The 16249-nt window shown below is 39.9% G+C and overlaps 1 protein-coding gene across 1 annotated transcript; it reads right to left on the bottom strand.

Moving 5' to 3' along the window:
- Positions 1-2405: 2405 nt before the first annotated feature.
- On the bottom strand, positions 2406-10202 carry fem1c (fem-1 homolog c). Its single transcript, XM_052019575.1, has 2 exons — positions 9515-10202; positions 2406-4817 (listed from the first exon to the last, which is right to left on the bottom strand). The coding sequence occupies exons 1-2, from the start codon at positions 10056-10058 to the stop codon at positions 3508-3510; spliced, it is 1854 nt and encodes a 617-aa protein (XP_051875535.1). The 5' UTR covers positions 10059-10202; the 3' UTR covers positions 2406-3507.
- Positions 10203-16249: the final 6047 nt, after the last annotated feature.

Genomic DNA, 16249 nt, shown 5'->3' with positions numbered 1-16249 from the left:
AGACTTGCCAATGACACGGATGGTAGCTTGATATAACTATGAAACTTTGTTCAGTAATAAACAGCAGCTCTGGCCCAAAAGATGGAGGTAGCTCGGCAAATTGTTGTTAACAGATTGGCAAGTTTAGTAATCTGGCAAAAACTAAAAGTTTTCTAACCCAAACTCAGATTCTGGAAAGAAGATCACCATCACTCAATTTTGTGTCACATCCAGAAATGACTACTCCAAAGCTCTATTGGCCAGTCTCCCACATATTACTCTCCATAAATATGGGATCATCCAAAACTCTTGTCTGGTTCTTTGTTCACAACATCTTTCCCTACATTCACCAACTCTTGAATCCCCTCCCCCAACCTCATTTTTAAAGCAGACATGTGAAACCCCTTTTCTAGCTATGGACATAAAAATTGCAAATTGAGGCTCGAGGCATAGGACAATGCAAACCAAATTGCATAAAGATAATAATAAAATAATTTATCAGGTACATACAAATGGACAGGTACTGAATAAATCAAGAATGTGACAAAATTGAAAACAAAATGCCTGAACTTTTAAATGCAGGCTTCAGCTAACTTGCTCCAGGAAGATTAAGCCAACTAATAGGAGTCTCATTGGAACATAACTTCACCATAATCTTTTGTTTAGCTTTTGGTAGCAAAGACAAGCCTTCATGGTATCTACCAAAACAAACCCTAATGACACTAGCTTCATATGGGGTGCAACAGTCAACACCCTGACTTATTACCTTTCACATCCCTAGAATATTCCGAAGCACACCACTGAAAAACAATTTAGTTGTGATCACAATTTTACAGCATCAAACACAGTTTGCACAAAACAGCAAATCAAGTAGCTACTTGCTCTGTTCTGATGACATTAGTTGAGGGGATAAATGTTGATTGGGATACACTATTTCAAACCAAAAGGATAAACATCCAGCTGATGACCAAGAGCCATTTTATCAGAACCACAACAAAAGACATTAGGAAAAATTAACACTCAAGTTGAAAATGTATTAAATTACTCTGAGACTAGTCTCCAAAGATCAAACCAGTCCCCAAACCCTCCCATCACTAAATTGCTTGATTGAAGATAGTAGCACAAGATTGCACAAAGGAAACTTAGCACTTTTAATGCATGTTTGTAGGCACTAAATCTTCACACCAAGGGTACTCTGACTGGTTGTATTTTAAATAGTATGGAACAATTTCTAGGAATGACTGGACAAATTCAAATAAATACCAACAACTTAACACCTACTATGCAGCTTTAGTTGTAAATTGAGCAAAAACAGCTGGGCAAAGTTTTGTAACTCATCTGTTTCACTATGGAAAAGCAGAACAATACAATCTTTCCAGAAAATTTACTTGAAATTTTCTATTCTATTGTACTTACAAAAGCTGCTGATGTGAAAGCATACAAGATTGGTTTCAGAATGAACCAAGAGCTTGATATCTCAAGGTACTGCTAACAATGAAGCAAAGTGCACAAAAGATCAGAGTTAAAGCAATGCTGCTCTGAGGGAAAGATTGCAAATCTGAAGGAAGTTAGAGCAAAAATACAGCAAAATTAAACATGAGAATAAGACAATATAGATCAGCAAGGACATACAGAAGTCTTACAAAAGCTGACAAGCTTGAAATTCAGCACCCAATCATCAAAAGGGGTCCCTCGTTGATCAGGAACTCTAGTCTGGGCACAATACTAAATACCCTATAAAGCCATACAAAACCAGTATAGTCTTGACAGTGACAGTATTCTACCCTTGAGATCAGACAAACTGATTGTCTTCAGTCATCATCTGCTTCACATAAGAGTTTGATCCTTAATTATGTCAGAAGTAAATCATAATGAATGGTAATCAATGCATCTGGAGAAAATTCAATAAAATGTCAAAAGATACCAAACATAGGGCTTGGTTTTAAAAAGATGGTCTAGGTTAGTGACCATTGGAAATGATAAAGAAGATGCATTCAACAAAAGCAAACTGTGCAGAAAAATAACAATATTTATAAATAATGTTTGAATTACAGAAAGTTTATTTCAGCGCAAAGTTGAGATGCGAAGAAGTCAGAGCTCCAGAAAAGAGTGCTAATACCTGTCCTCAGTTATTTTAAGTTTCAGGTAAACCACAAAGCTTTGAAATAAACAAATGACAGGTGATGCAAAAGATTACTGGTGCAGGTTTACTTCATCTGAGATCAGTAATTTTCTTCTACACAACTTCAGATGTACACAATTATCCCTTGTATGGTCAGTCAACACAAGCAACTGAATTCCAGTTGTGTTCAAGAAATCTATTCTATAGATTAAATGGTGCTACAAGTAGTAAATCAAACAGCAATTCTTTAAGTCTCTCCACCCCCAGACATCAGTTGGCTACACAACAATTTGACACTAGCATAGGCAAGTTTTGTATTTTATTGTGAATGCTTCATTTAAGACATACATGGCCAATGTGCCATTTTAATTCTTATTTCTATCAGTAAAGTGCAGAATTACAGTAATTATCTGAATCCAACAACTTTCAAAAATGTCACCCTTCCTGTTCAACAGTAAAGTGGATATTGTTTATCAGATACAAACTTCTGATGCAAAGATGGCAATTATAAACACCCTGTGGGAAGCAGGCTGACTTCAAATTAAATAAATTTTGTTTGCTGTAAAAAGCCATTAAAAAGAGTTGGATCTTAAGACAGGGATTCATTAACGTGTGCACCAAAAGTAGCTTGCAACCCCCTCAGTAATAGACATTTAAAAAAAAGAGTCGAATGCAGCAACTTTAAGGGTGAAGCCCTATTTATATACAAAAAGCCCATAGGTACTTCCAACAGCAAAGTGTCTGAAATGCCTCAAGCAGTTTGAAAAAACATTTTTTTTTTAAACTAAATGACCACTAAGAGCACAAGAAATATATCCAACATTCCAATCAAGTTCCAGGATCTGCATAGTGATGTGTTAACAGAGCAGTCTTTTCTCCAAGCCACTCCACTGGAAACTTAAAAGCACTTAAGGTATCAACGATGTTAAAGCCAGCTGTGACAGTTTGCAGAAAAAAATAATGGTCCACAATGTGCAGGGTCAAAACAAAAATGACAAAGCTGATTTTGTTTTAAGAAACTGAATATTGCATTAACACTAATCAGCACAGACGTTTATAAAGATAGTTTGAAAATACAATTCCACTAGTAAATACTGGAACAAAATCAAGTTCAGCAGAGGTTGTTAAAACTGTGAACTAATCAATCCCAAGTTAAACCAAAAGCAAAGCAGCATACATCTTCAGACATCTATTAAAATACTGATGAACAGATACAATATACATTACACACATGCATTATCACGGTGCATGAACTGGGTGCAAGGTGACCAAGGCAGCAAAAACAACATGCAGTCAAAATTCACTAAAAGCTGCTGAATCTATTCAACATCCTTTAGCGTACAGATGAACTAAAGCATATGACCAATTTCCTCTCATATTTACAGACATTCAAAAAATTGTTCAAATCATCTGTGAAGTAAAATGAAAGCCTCCAGTTTTTCTGGAATCTGTCCTTCATAAACTAATTGGTGTTTTACTATGGCACGGGCAGCAAGACATTGCAAAGTTGTGTGGTTGATTGGCTGGATCAGATTTTTTCCCATTTCCTTCTCTTTCAGTAAATCACAGGCTGTCTGTTTATGGGAGTTTGTGGTGTCGAAGTGTGCACCTGCTTTAATTAGAAGATTCATGATTTCTGGGTGATTGTTGTGTGCTGCAATGTGCAATGGACTGTTGTTTTCAAAGTCTCTTGCATTGAAGTCTGCTCCACATTCCAGCAACATTGCAGTAACCTGCAGAGATGGAAATTTACAAACCGGGTAACGACCCACAGAAGTAGTATCTTTATCAACTGCCAGATGAAGGGGTGAAAACCCAGTCTTTCCTCGAGAGTTCAGTTTTAGGAATCTGTAGATCGTTTGCCGCTTGAGATGTTCTTGCTCAGAGCTGCATTTCACCTTCTCTAACAAACAGATTAGATGCAAGATTATCGACAGGGCTTTGCTCAACTGTGTCAAGTCAGATGGGGCTTGTTCCTGCTTCATGGCTCTGTCTATTTCAAAGACACTTTTGCTCAATATTCCCATCAAATCATTGAAGGATACAGAAGTTCCCAAGACTCCTTTTGTTCTGTCTTGTAGCATAAAAGAAAAAAGCTCAGCGAAAGACAGTAAACTGCTTGCTGTCATTGGACTCAGTGGATCCAGATTATTCTGTTGCATATCCAATGCATACTTCCACAAGTTGATGCACCTTTCAAAATTACCAGAATCAGCATATACAGCGCCTCTGTATCTTATGTAGTAAGATGTATCTGGGTGCGAAGGACCCAGTATCCTCTCTCTGATTAACAGTGCCTGCATCCTCATCTCATCTGGATCGGCAATCAATGCTTCCAGCTCATCTCCTGAGATCACTTCTTTGGCATAATCATAAGCCATTATCAACTGTTGGGGCTCTGGCTTGGCAAGGATATTAGCCCCATCACTGTATCGCATGTCCATGGCTTTCTTCCAGTATTTCATAGCTCCTAACAAATCTCTCTTCTTGTCCACAAATGTGGCTCCTAGTAGCTCCAGGGCATCGATACGTTCAATTTTACTTGTTTGTGGGTGTTGGGTTAGGAAGTCCACGATGTTGGTATGACCAGTTACACTGGCAGAAAGCAGTGGAGTCATCCCATAACCATCCTTTTCCATTTTGGCTCCATACTTAAGCAACATCTTCATAATCTCCAGACTCCCAGACTCAGCACAATCATGCAAAGCTGTATTTCCTTGTTTAGAAAAGAGAAAAAATAAAGTCAAACTCATTGGATTCTACTGTTTAAAACATGTTAAAATAAAAATGTGAAGATTGAATATGCCACTGTTCCTATTTTGAAACAAAATTGAAGATAAAAGCACATTTTGAAACAGTGAAACATTCTTGTGCCTGGATTTTTTTAACAAGTTCAAGCATTCAAGTAAATCTCAGGGAAAAAAAACCCCACAGGATTGCACAATTCACTCTAGCTCCCAGAGTTGATGAAAGCCTTGTACGTAGAGAAAGAATGAAGACCACGATACTGTTGATGTTTTAAAAATCATAGAAACAAGCAATTTGGCCTCTAACAGATTAAGCTTGATACAAGGCTCTACCCTTCTTACTACTTCCACCTTACAGCTTATCCAATCATCTTTCTTCCCATGCATTTCTCTTGGTTTCTCAATGTTGCCATGTTCATTACACCATGTGGAGTGGTTGGAATAAAGTTCCACATTCTCAACATGAAGGAATACATTTTAAATTTTCTGGGAGACCTACAAAATATCCAAGCTACCCAGATTCAATAGAAAGCTTTTGTACTAAATTGTGTTAAGCATATTCATAGAATCCCATAATTCAATGTTTTTGCCTGAACCAGATGAGTGTTAGTACAGAATGCTATTTCAGGCACCCAAATGGTCAATGGAATTTTGTTGTAGGCCCATATCTACCAATGTGGATTGCAAAAGACCCTGATGGGAATTGTATACAGGCCTCTGAATAGTAGCCAGGATGTAGGGTACAAATTACAAAAGGAGATAGGAAAGGCATGTAAAAAGGGCAATGTTACAGCGGTCTTGGGGGATTTCAATATGCCAGTAGATTGGGAAAATCAGGTTGGTACTGGATTCCAAGAGAAGGAACTTGTAGAATGCCTACGTGATGGCTTTTTAGAGCAACTTGTGGTCAAGCCCACTAGCAAAAAGGCAGTTCTGGATTAGGTGTTGTGCAATGAACCAGATTTGATTAGGGAGCTTAAGGTAAAGGAACCATTAGGAGACAGTGATCATAATATGATAGAATTCACCCTGCAGTTTGAGAGAGAAAAGCTGAAATCCGATGTATCGGTATTACAGTTGAGTAAAGGTAACTACAGAGGCATGAGAGAGGAGCTGGCCAAAGTTGATTGAAGGTACATGGAGCTGAATAAAATAGAGGGCTATGGGTAAGCCTAGTAATTTCTAGGGTAGGGACATGTTCGGCACAGCTTTGTGGGCTGAAGGGCCTGAATTGTGCTGTAGTTTTTCTATGTTTCTAAAACGGCAAGACTTGTATGCAAATCTTATAGCTGAACCCAGATCCCAAAGATAAATGGGCTTTTCTATTGAATCAATGAAACAATGTTTTGATTCTAAAGTCAGAAAATAAGAATTCCAAAAGTACAATTTGGGCTTTAGAGTTGCATGTATACATTACATTATGTATTTCTTGGTCTTCTGACATAAGATCCATAATTATAGTCTAATTACCTCAATATATTTGACAAGACAGTATTTGTTTCCATCATTATACACATGCACACCTTTAGCAAATTGTCAAATCCCACTTGCTAACATCACTTGTCCAAAAACTTGCCCCAGAACACCCACTGAAATAATTACCCAGAGATTACACTATCCCAACATTTCCTGGATCACCCTCTATAATGCATAAAGTAGGGGTCAAGTGCAGCCATTTCAGCTGTACTTCGTGATTTGCCAGTACACCACCTTTCGATTTTTAAAAAGGTCACTTTTTCCCTGAAATCACTTCATGGCTTAATTTGGCCAATCTCCAAAATACTTTCAGCAATTCAGGGCACTTCAATCATCTTCAAATGTTACATTTAAAATAATTTTTAAAAAAGCAATGGCAGCAGTGCTTTCAGCAGCCAAAGCTCAGAGCTATGGAATCCTCTCCCTAAACTCCCTTTAAGATTATAACTAAATCTTAGTCATCCATCCCGATTTTCTTATGTGGCTCTGTACCAAATAACAACACCTTGAACACTTAACTACAACAATGACATTTTAGAAATACATTTTTACAGTCATTCTTGATATGTATCCATCTTTGGCAAATCCAATATCTATTGCCCAGTCACAAATGGTTTAAAAAGAATGGTAACAAGCTTTTTTTTTATATATAAACTGTTGTGGTCTACATTTGGCAAATACACGTTGCTATTAGACAGCAAATTGAACAATTTTGACCAACCATAACGATATTGCAACGTCAAGATGATGTGTCCTGGAGAAAAAATTGGAGGTCATAGTGCACTCAAGGGTCTGCTGCCCTACATGGCAGACATGGTGCACTGATGGTTGACAAAGTAATTGTGTACACTGGTGTACGAGGTCAAAATTAAATGGGGCCCTTTGTCCTTGAAGCTGTATTCATCTATGCAAAAAGAATTCTACCACACTTCTGACACATCAGTTTCTGAAAACTTTTAGGAAGCAAGCCTTTTGGCCTTGATTATCCCAACTGACCAGCTCTTTCAGCAACACAAGATGACTGATCCTATTGAGTTTTAATCTATACTTCAAAGTTACCACATCACCATCAGCCCAAAAAACTTCCATCAAGAAAGACTATTATTTTGACTATGTGCCAGTCCATGCATTAATGTTACTCAAACATGGCATGGACAGCTTAACAAGGTCAATGAAGTAGCCAACAACAATTAATCTTAGGACAATGCCCTTGGGAATTTCTGCAGCCATGCCCTCCAGCAATTACAGCCATCTACCTTTTGGCCAGATACAACAGCAGCAAATGAGTTTTCCTCAATTTCAGATTTACTAAGGCCCCTCAAAACCAAACAGTGAAAGTGCAGAGCTAGTACCTCATAGCTCCAGTGACCCAAATTCAATCTGTCCTCCATTGTTGTATGTGTGGAGTTTGCACGTTCTCCCCATGACTGCTAGTGAGGACCCACGCCAAATGTCTTGTATTGAAAGAACTGGAGATTACCAATTCAAGTTGTCCTTCCCTCTACCTTCTGAGTAGTAGTTTTGGCAAATTTTTGAATTCTAATGTGTAGTGCCATTTTTGCTTCACTACAAATGCTAATTAAACTGGTTGATTTAACTGATCAATTCAAATGGCTTTTTAACTACATTAGATTTCTATTCATATTTACTGCAATGGCCTCAATGGGGATAGCACTTATGTTAGGAGCGAGAAATATTTGCCACAGTAAACACCACACTCAAAGTATGCAGAAATCCTTATCAATTGCACTGCTAATATCAAGTGAAATGCCACAACAGAGCACAATCAAGTCTGGGAAATTTCTACTCTGTAGGGTTTGATCACTTCATACGGAAGACTTTTGAGCAGGTGAATTCATAATTCATACCTCCTCACAAAAGAAAATCAATACCACAAACATTTAACAATACCGAGACCTGTGTAATTAAAAACAATCTGGCACATGCACTTTCACTGTTGAGTCTTGAGCAAACCCTTAGATACAACTTTCACAAGAGGATATCCAAATATTATAACAGCCTACTCTGGAAGTTAATTTCTGGTTTCATAAACATTATTCTATTCTATGAAACATAACTACCTTTGCCACTTGGAGAAAAAAAGCTCTCCATTAAAGAAATTGTGCTTCATCGTAATGGGGTAACAGACCTTATGACTATCAGATACTCCCATTCAAAACTCATGTTTTAAGCCTAGAGTGCAGAGGTTCAAATGGGCCAGTGCCTCCCCTCCCTATAAAGGAACCGCATACTGTGACAAAAAAAAAACTTTACCCAGAGCAATTATAAACAATCCAAGAAGCTGGGCCTTTTCAGCAAGACATCATTTACAAGTATACTGCTCAGGGACCCGAGCGATTTTAATACAAAGTCTACAATGAACCACTTTACAGCCTCATTGAGCATAGAGAAATTGCTCCCAGTTAATCTCAAGTCCTGTATCATGGAAACTGACACAAAACGATATAGGGAAGTTTTAAATAGAAGAGCTTTAACATTTCACTTTCCTAATTCACTGGCACGCCAATTTTTTTTTGTTGTACAAAAGACGGGGAAGAAGAAATCTCTTATATCAGAAATGTAATATCTTCATTCACTACAATGGTTCTTCCAGTCTCTAAGAGCAGGGCAAAAAAACGTGAGAGTGTGGGGACTTACATAGTACAACTTAAGTATAAAAATGGACTGGAAAATCTCGTGACATTGAAGGTACTTAAATAAAAGAGCTGCGGATCTCTCAGCAACTTAATTTAAAAAAAACTCATGGGAAGGCAACCTAAACTATAAAAATAAAACTAAATTTGTAGTTGAAGTACTTCTCAAGCTGACAATTAGAAAAATACATTTAAACGTTACTTAAAATTGCGGTTCCTTGAGAAATCTTTGAAACATTTGATAATCGGCGAGAGAGAGAGAAAAAAAGGCAAAATTTGCAAGTTACTTTTGAAAATAAGACCACAGTCGGAAAATCCCACTTGGCGTAGGATTGCTACCCTTGTTCCTCTAAACGTAAAGGGTAACTTTATTTCTGTAAACGTAAAAGTCTAAAACATGCAAAGATTGGGCTCGAACAACCCTGTATCAGCGGCAGATGGGGGGGGGGGGGGATTGGGCCGCAGTGGAAGGGGGAGAGAGAGATTTGGGGGAGGGAAGAGGGGAAGAGGGCTACGGTCATTCTTCTCGTCGGTACCTTTGACGCTTTTCCGATTGACATCTGCCCCTTTCTCCAGCAGGTACTTGGCGATGTCGCGGTGGCCCTTGTAGCAGGAGATCATCAGGCAAGTGTGGCCGTGCCTGTTGGCCACCTCCATGTCGGCGCGGTGCTCGATCAGATACTTCACGATGTCCAGGTGGCCGTCGAAGCAAGCGGCCCTGAGCGGCGTGGAGTTGGTCAGGGTGGTGTTGTTGACCGACGCGCCGTGCTCCAGCAGCGACCTCACCACCGACAGGTGGCCGGCGGCCGAGGCGGCCCACAGCGGCGGCGCCCCTTCGATCGTCTCGCCGTCGAAGTTGACGGAGCCGCCGAGCTCCACGTCGGCGCCGCACTCCTCCAGCAGGTAAACCACCACGTCCAGGTGGCCGTAGCGGGCCGCCATCAGCAGCGCCGTGGCGCCGTTGGTCTTCTCGGCCGCCAGCACCGACACCTCGTCGGGGCTCTTGGCGGTCAGCAGCTTCTGCAGCAGCCGCAGCTTGCCGTCGCGGGCCGCGTTGAACACCGCCGTCTTGAAGTCCATGGTGAGTGGCTCCACTCCGGAGCCTCGGCCCGGGCCCTCTCCCGCCGTCCGCCGCCCGGTCCCTTCACCCCAGCCGCCTCCCGGCTCCGGCCGCCGACCGCTCCCTTCACCCCGACCGCCGCCCGGTCCTGCCTCCCGGCTCCGGCCGCCGCCTGTTCCCTGCCTCCCGGCTCCGGCCGCCGCCTTCACTTCCGACACCCACTCGTCGCAACTTTTTCCTCGAGTTTCGCCGTCGGTCGGTCGGTCACCGCGGGTTCATCGTTGTGCCTACAACTGACCAAAGGGACTACAGCTCGACCCGTATCGGATTGTCTCTCCTCCCCGCCGCCGCCGCCCGGGACACTTCCCGCCGTCTGAGGTGAGTTGCCGACCGACAGAAGCGGACGCCGAGCCCGTCGGGCTAACTTTATGAGCGGAAGTTGAACTGCTGCGTGATTGAAAAGCCGCACAGCCAATGAGAAGGGGGGAGGCGGCCGCGGAGAGCACGGGAGGGGGGGGGCGGGAGCTGGAGAGCGAACGCGGCCCATTATGACGAGGGAGAGATCCGGTTTCTATGGTGTCCGCGGGGGCCAATGAGAGGGTAGGGGCGGGACTCTCGGGGAGAGGCTGGCGGCAGAGACCTTGAAGCCCTGGGCGTTGGAGCATATGCCCGCTGCAAAGTGTGGGAGAGAAGTGATGTCGAGCACCATCTAGCGTACCGTTCCCAGGCAAAGACGTGACCGATCTTTACGAAACTTTTAAAGTTTTACTTTGTCAGCAATTATCTTCCCCATTCTTACCCTGAAAGTGCCCCATCCAAATGCTATTTCCTCATATTAAGTGTGGAAGGGAGACACAGGAGATCCTGCAGTTGCTGGAATCTGGAGCAATACACACAAAATGCTGGAGGAACTTTGCAGGTCAGGCAGCATCTATGGAGGGAAATAACCAGTCTACGTTTCTGGTCGAGACCCTTCATCAGTCAGGGGGGACATAAATGTGTGTGTTGCAGCAAGTGTAAACATTTCCCTTTTTTTACCTCCTGATCCAGATTGAAAAACATCATCATCATGAATTGTCTCCTCGCATCCGAGGAATTCACATTCATCTAGCCGGGTTTCTATTTACCTCATATGGAATAAACGTTTTCTTTCACGTAGGGATAATTATAAAAGGCGCAGACAGTTGCTGCTGCAGGGAGCACTTGGAAGAACTCCTCAATCCTGACACAAGTGTACTTGACGTCATCTCACAGCAAATTACTAGGTTCGTGTCCCACCACCCCAGTGTCGAAAAAGCTACAAAGATACTGCAAACTCAGACAATCAGTTCTGGAAAGACAACCAGAGTTGATGTTTCAGGGTTTAAGACTTTTCGTTACCTGAACTCGCTGCAAGAGAAATTCAGAACAATGACAAGATCAAGTTGTTGTCAACTGTCACTCTCTTAGACTCGTTTTACTTCCCCTTATACATTTTATAGCAGTTGAACCACATAGAGTGAAATAGCAAGTCCATTGGGGATGCTGGTGAAATACGGCAGCCTAGTATACCCAATTTGAACAACGACGAGTTTCCCTGTTCTTCTATGGGACACTATACGAAGGCTGAGATGTGAATCAGTTTAATATGAATGAACTGGAAATACACGGAGCTGCAGGATTCGTAACCTGGCCTTATAGTATCAATTATTAATTTGTAAAATGCATTTTAGACAGATTGTTTGCATGGGCTAAATGGGTCAGATAAATAAATAACACTTTATGGAGCGCAAATAAAATAGAATCTCGGCGTGATTTATAGGGAGTTACTTGACAAAGAAAAAACTTTTGCAGGTGAGGGGGACAGAAGGCAGAAGCTTTCAGAGACATAGAAAGGTTGCGAAATACAATGGCTTGAGAAGAGATTTCCACAGGATTTTAAGGTAAACGGATGATCAACTTCCAGTGATAGAACAAATATAATAGATAATCCGTGATAGACCACGTTGTGCTTGCTTTCTAAGGTTTTAGTGCATTGGATATATTCAAACCACGTTTTTAATGCATAGTTTTACTTGCCCTACCGTCTAATTAACGTTGTTTGTTACCGCTCCTCAATAGACTGATTGATGATAGTATTATCTTTCATTCCAGATGAACGGTCTCCACCCGAAATGTCGACTGTCCATTTCCCCCCACGGATGGTACCTGACCCGCTGAGTTTCTTCAGCATTTTGCTTGTTGCTGATGATGGCATTTCTCTTCTTGTAATTGTCATTATGTTTGGTTCATGTTTATTTGTATTGTTGTTTTCATTTATAGGTATAGTAATGTTATCCTAGTTAACTTCTTAAATGTCTTCTGCTATATTAAACTAAACTATTATGATATTTTCCACCATTAATCTGCATTTTTTTGTTACTAATATACTTCTGGTCTAAACTTGGGTCTTTCTCACCTATTTTAATAATGCAAGAACAAATCTCTACATTTATTGCTGATCTGTACATACTTGGGAGATTAACACAATAAATTGTCATATACTTCTAAAATATCAAATTTTAATTTGTTAAATGTTTTCCATGAACTTATCTTGCCTGAACTGTACTTCTGGGTAACATTGGACCAAATATTTCAATATTGCTCTCAAAATAATGGTGAGTTTAATTGTTCCTGCCATTATTGTGTAAATTCTCCAGCAATGTCTATAAGAGGAACACTGAATTGCAAATTGCCGTAAGTTTTTAGTGTTACAAAAACAACAGCTTGCCTTCAGCCTCCTCCACCACCCTCAATGAGATTTGTGAAACTGGCGTATTTGACAATAAATTTCACATTAAACTTGCCACTGAAAGTTGGGAACAGTAATTAACAGCAAAAAGCCTTTTAATGAGCAGGTTCATGTTCCTCCAATATCATTCAACCTCTCAGGTCTATAGATGATTCTTACACATTGTAAATGGTTTCAAATGTTTTAAACTACATTTTTTTCTTAAATTTTCCTTTAACTCATTCTTGTTTAATCCAGTCTCCCCCCCCCCCCCCCCCCCCCCCCATATTCTGACCCACTTTAATTCAAGCTCCACCTTGTTGTTCAGGCTAGGTTTTCATTGATGGGGTCCACTACCTGCTCTCATGACTAGGAAACCACACTGACGTGCACTTATCTGGTTCGAATTCATAGCTCCAAACTCGCTGGCTAAGAGCATCCTGGAGTTGATGGGTACGACCCTGAGTAACAACAGGACCATGCAAAATGTATTTATGTCAGGTTGCCAAACCAGCACAAGGACCAGCTACAAAATTGTCAAGTAAACCTTTCAAAGACAGTAATACAATGCCCCCAGCTTTAGCACAGATAAAACTGTCAAGCTTTTGGAACACTTATGAATTTTAAAACATGTTAAAAATAATCAAAATAAATTTACCTAATACCATTCAAAATACTTTTAATTAAAAATAATACCATAAAAATAATAATGAAAATAATTTACCTTTTCACATCTCTTTTCTATGCGGCTGTTAAATCTCCATTGAAATGAATAGGCTTATGGATCCCAAGTCAAGTGCAGCCTTTTACAGTCCAGGTACTATGGAGTCTCAAAGTTCATACTCCAGCAGCAGAACATATTGACAGATTCACTGTCAACAATGTCAGCAAATTCAGGACTTTCAAACTCAGAAGCATAAGGGTGAAGTCTCAAATTTGCTTCATATATAGGGGTAAATACTCCTGGTTCACCATGGAATTGACAGCATTTACCAGGAAGATTTAGCACCCTATTCTTCTTTAATCTTGTTTATGAAGGTACATTCTTGATCCCACCATTGACTAAACTCAGTTGCTCTATTACCCTCATTACACCATTATAAACCTGCACATGCTACTACTTAAGGAGCAAAATTGAGATAAAGTGTAACCATATGGGTAAATACGTTTAACACCACAAAATTCCTTGGGAAGATAGATTCTAGGATAAATCATGTAAAGATGCCTTTTTACATTCAACTTTTTAATTAATAAAATGCAATGATTTGAAAATGTAGTTGGAAACTGACATGAAGAAGCCTTTATTACTTTTTAAAATTCCATACACATTTTCAAGATCAGTGTCTAAGAATGGGTCATTGAATTTAAATAATTCCTTGCCTAATTATAGCATCTTCTATAAATCTGATCACCTTGTGTAATAAGACATGGGGCACACTACAAAATATCAGATGTGTCAATCAACCCACTGCTTTTATCCACCTTTGCTGTTTCTGCTTTATAACTATTTTATCTTTCTATATCTGATAAACAGGATCCCTCTATTCATTTTCTGCTAACACTTCCTTGTTTGCTTTTAAGGAGCATTTCACAGACACCTTTTTGTCTGTTATTATTTGATTCAAATATCTAGGGACCAGACTGAAATCGGAATAGTAGGCCCTCCTACTTAGTGTTTCAACTGAACAGCTGGCCTAACAAACTCTCAATCACCTCTGAATGTCAGAGGATGTTCCTGATATATTTAGACATACAAGTCAGTGCAAGTGGATGAATTTCTGGAATATCATGGTACTCATGACATAAGTATCTCAGGAATCTTGGATTTGAAGTTGTTCTATGTGAAATGTTGGAGAAAATCTTAATTGTATGATATAAAATGGGTGATAGCTAAAATTCACAAGATGTAAAATAAACTACTGATTTGTTGTCAGGCGTTTCACTCTTCCAAAAGTCAAGTTCTACCCCATTCTTTTTTATTACAGCCTATGTTTATGGTTTAATCAGAATTGGTTAATAGTACTGCAGAAGTGTTTATTTGTAAATATAATTTTGTTAGTAAATCGTATTTGGCAGTTTGCCTAATATATTTGGATTCGCTGTAGATACTTTTCAGTTTCAGTGACAGCAGTTCCAAATGAGATTTAACACCCACTACATTATACCTGCTCATGAGACGGCATAAACCAAGGTTTTAATCTTGGTACCCCTTCTCACCTGAATCAGGTACTCAGACATGGACTTGACATGAATCATTAAGCTGCTTTATTTCATCTTACAGTAATCCAAAAAAAATATCTTATTGCTTCTTTGTCAAATTACCTGGTTTGAATTAATCAGATTGACTTTTAACACTCCTGCTTTTTAACCTTCTTATGCCTTGTCACCCTACTATGAGTCTATTGACTGTTTTGCTCTTCAGTACCAGAAAGTGGATCAAACGTTTCCAAATCCTTTCAGGTGAAAAATGTGAAAAAAGTTTCAAAACATGTACAGTATATTAGCAGTCATTACATTCATAACCACAGGCAGTCAGCCTTGAGAAACGTGGCAGTTTAAAGTGGGTGTGAAGGGCTGAATTTGAGAGATTGGTGCTTTCCAGCACTGCCTGTAGCTATGGAGGAGAAAGGAAAATTTCCTCCAAGCCAAACAAGCTACCCAGTAAACAGCATTTTTAACTTGCTCCATCACCTACAATCTGATTGCTCACCAACCAATCTCCAAACACCATCAGACCCCTGAGCAACTGAGGTCAGGGAGTTCGAGCTTTCAACACTTCATTTTCCGTTCTTGAATATGTATCTGCTCTTCACCCAAACCATCTCTTTGAAGGCCTGTAATTTGTAAGAGGTAGCTTAAAAGGATATAATGTTTTAAAGAGAAAAGCTCAAGTAATATTTCTGAAACACCTGTTTTAATTTTGACTGTTATAGAGCAATATTTCACTATATTATGGCAGCTACAATGTGTTACAATTTGAACTCCAAGTTGCATGCCATTTTAGTTCTCTATCCCATTTGCCCTCTGACCTCTTGTTTCGAGCATCCTACACCGTTCCAATGATATCCAATGCAAGCTCGACATACAGCACTTCATCTTCCATTAAGGCACATTGGAGCTCCTGGGACTTCATACTGAATTCAACAGTTTCAGGTAGCCAGCATTTTTCTCTCTCAGATGGCACTAGTTATTTCAGTTTCAATATGTTCTTTTGTTTCTTTTCTGTTTATACTGAATTTAAAGCAATTGTTACCTTGACAACTTTAGTCTGCATATTCTATCACAGATATTCCTTTGCTCCCTCTAACCCTCCTCCTTCCTACAATTCAAAACATGCTTGTTTTCTCACTTTCCAGTTTTGATGAAGGGTCATTGACTGAAATGTTGACTCCGTTTCTCTGCCCACAGATGTTGCCTGGCATTTCCCGTTTTGATTATATTAACCTGGTGTAGGATTGAGAA

The sequence above is a fragment of the Pristis pectinata genome, chromosome 7 (assembly GCF_009764475.1).
Source record: "Pristis pectinata isolate sPriPec2 chromosome 7, sPriPec2.1.pri, whole genome shotgun sequence".
NCBI lineage: Eukaryota > Metazoa > Chordata > Chondrichthyes > Rhinopristiformes > Pristidae > Pristis > Pristis pectinata.
Note: the sequence above shows the minus strand (reverse complement) of the source record. Positions and strands in the feature narration are given on the sequence as shown.

What these genes read in the sequence shown, in the direction of transcription:
- fem1c (XM_052019575.1), bottom strand. Translation starts at nt 10,058, where the DNA reads ATGGACTTCAAGACGGCGGTGTTCAACGCGGCCCGCGACGGCAAGCTG. An exon ending in CAATCGGAAAAGCGTCAAAG is followed by an intron (nt 4,818 to 9,514) that starts GTACCGACGAGA and finishes TTTCTAAACAAG; the next exon opens with GAAATACAGCTTTGCATGAT.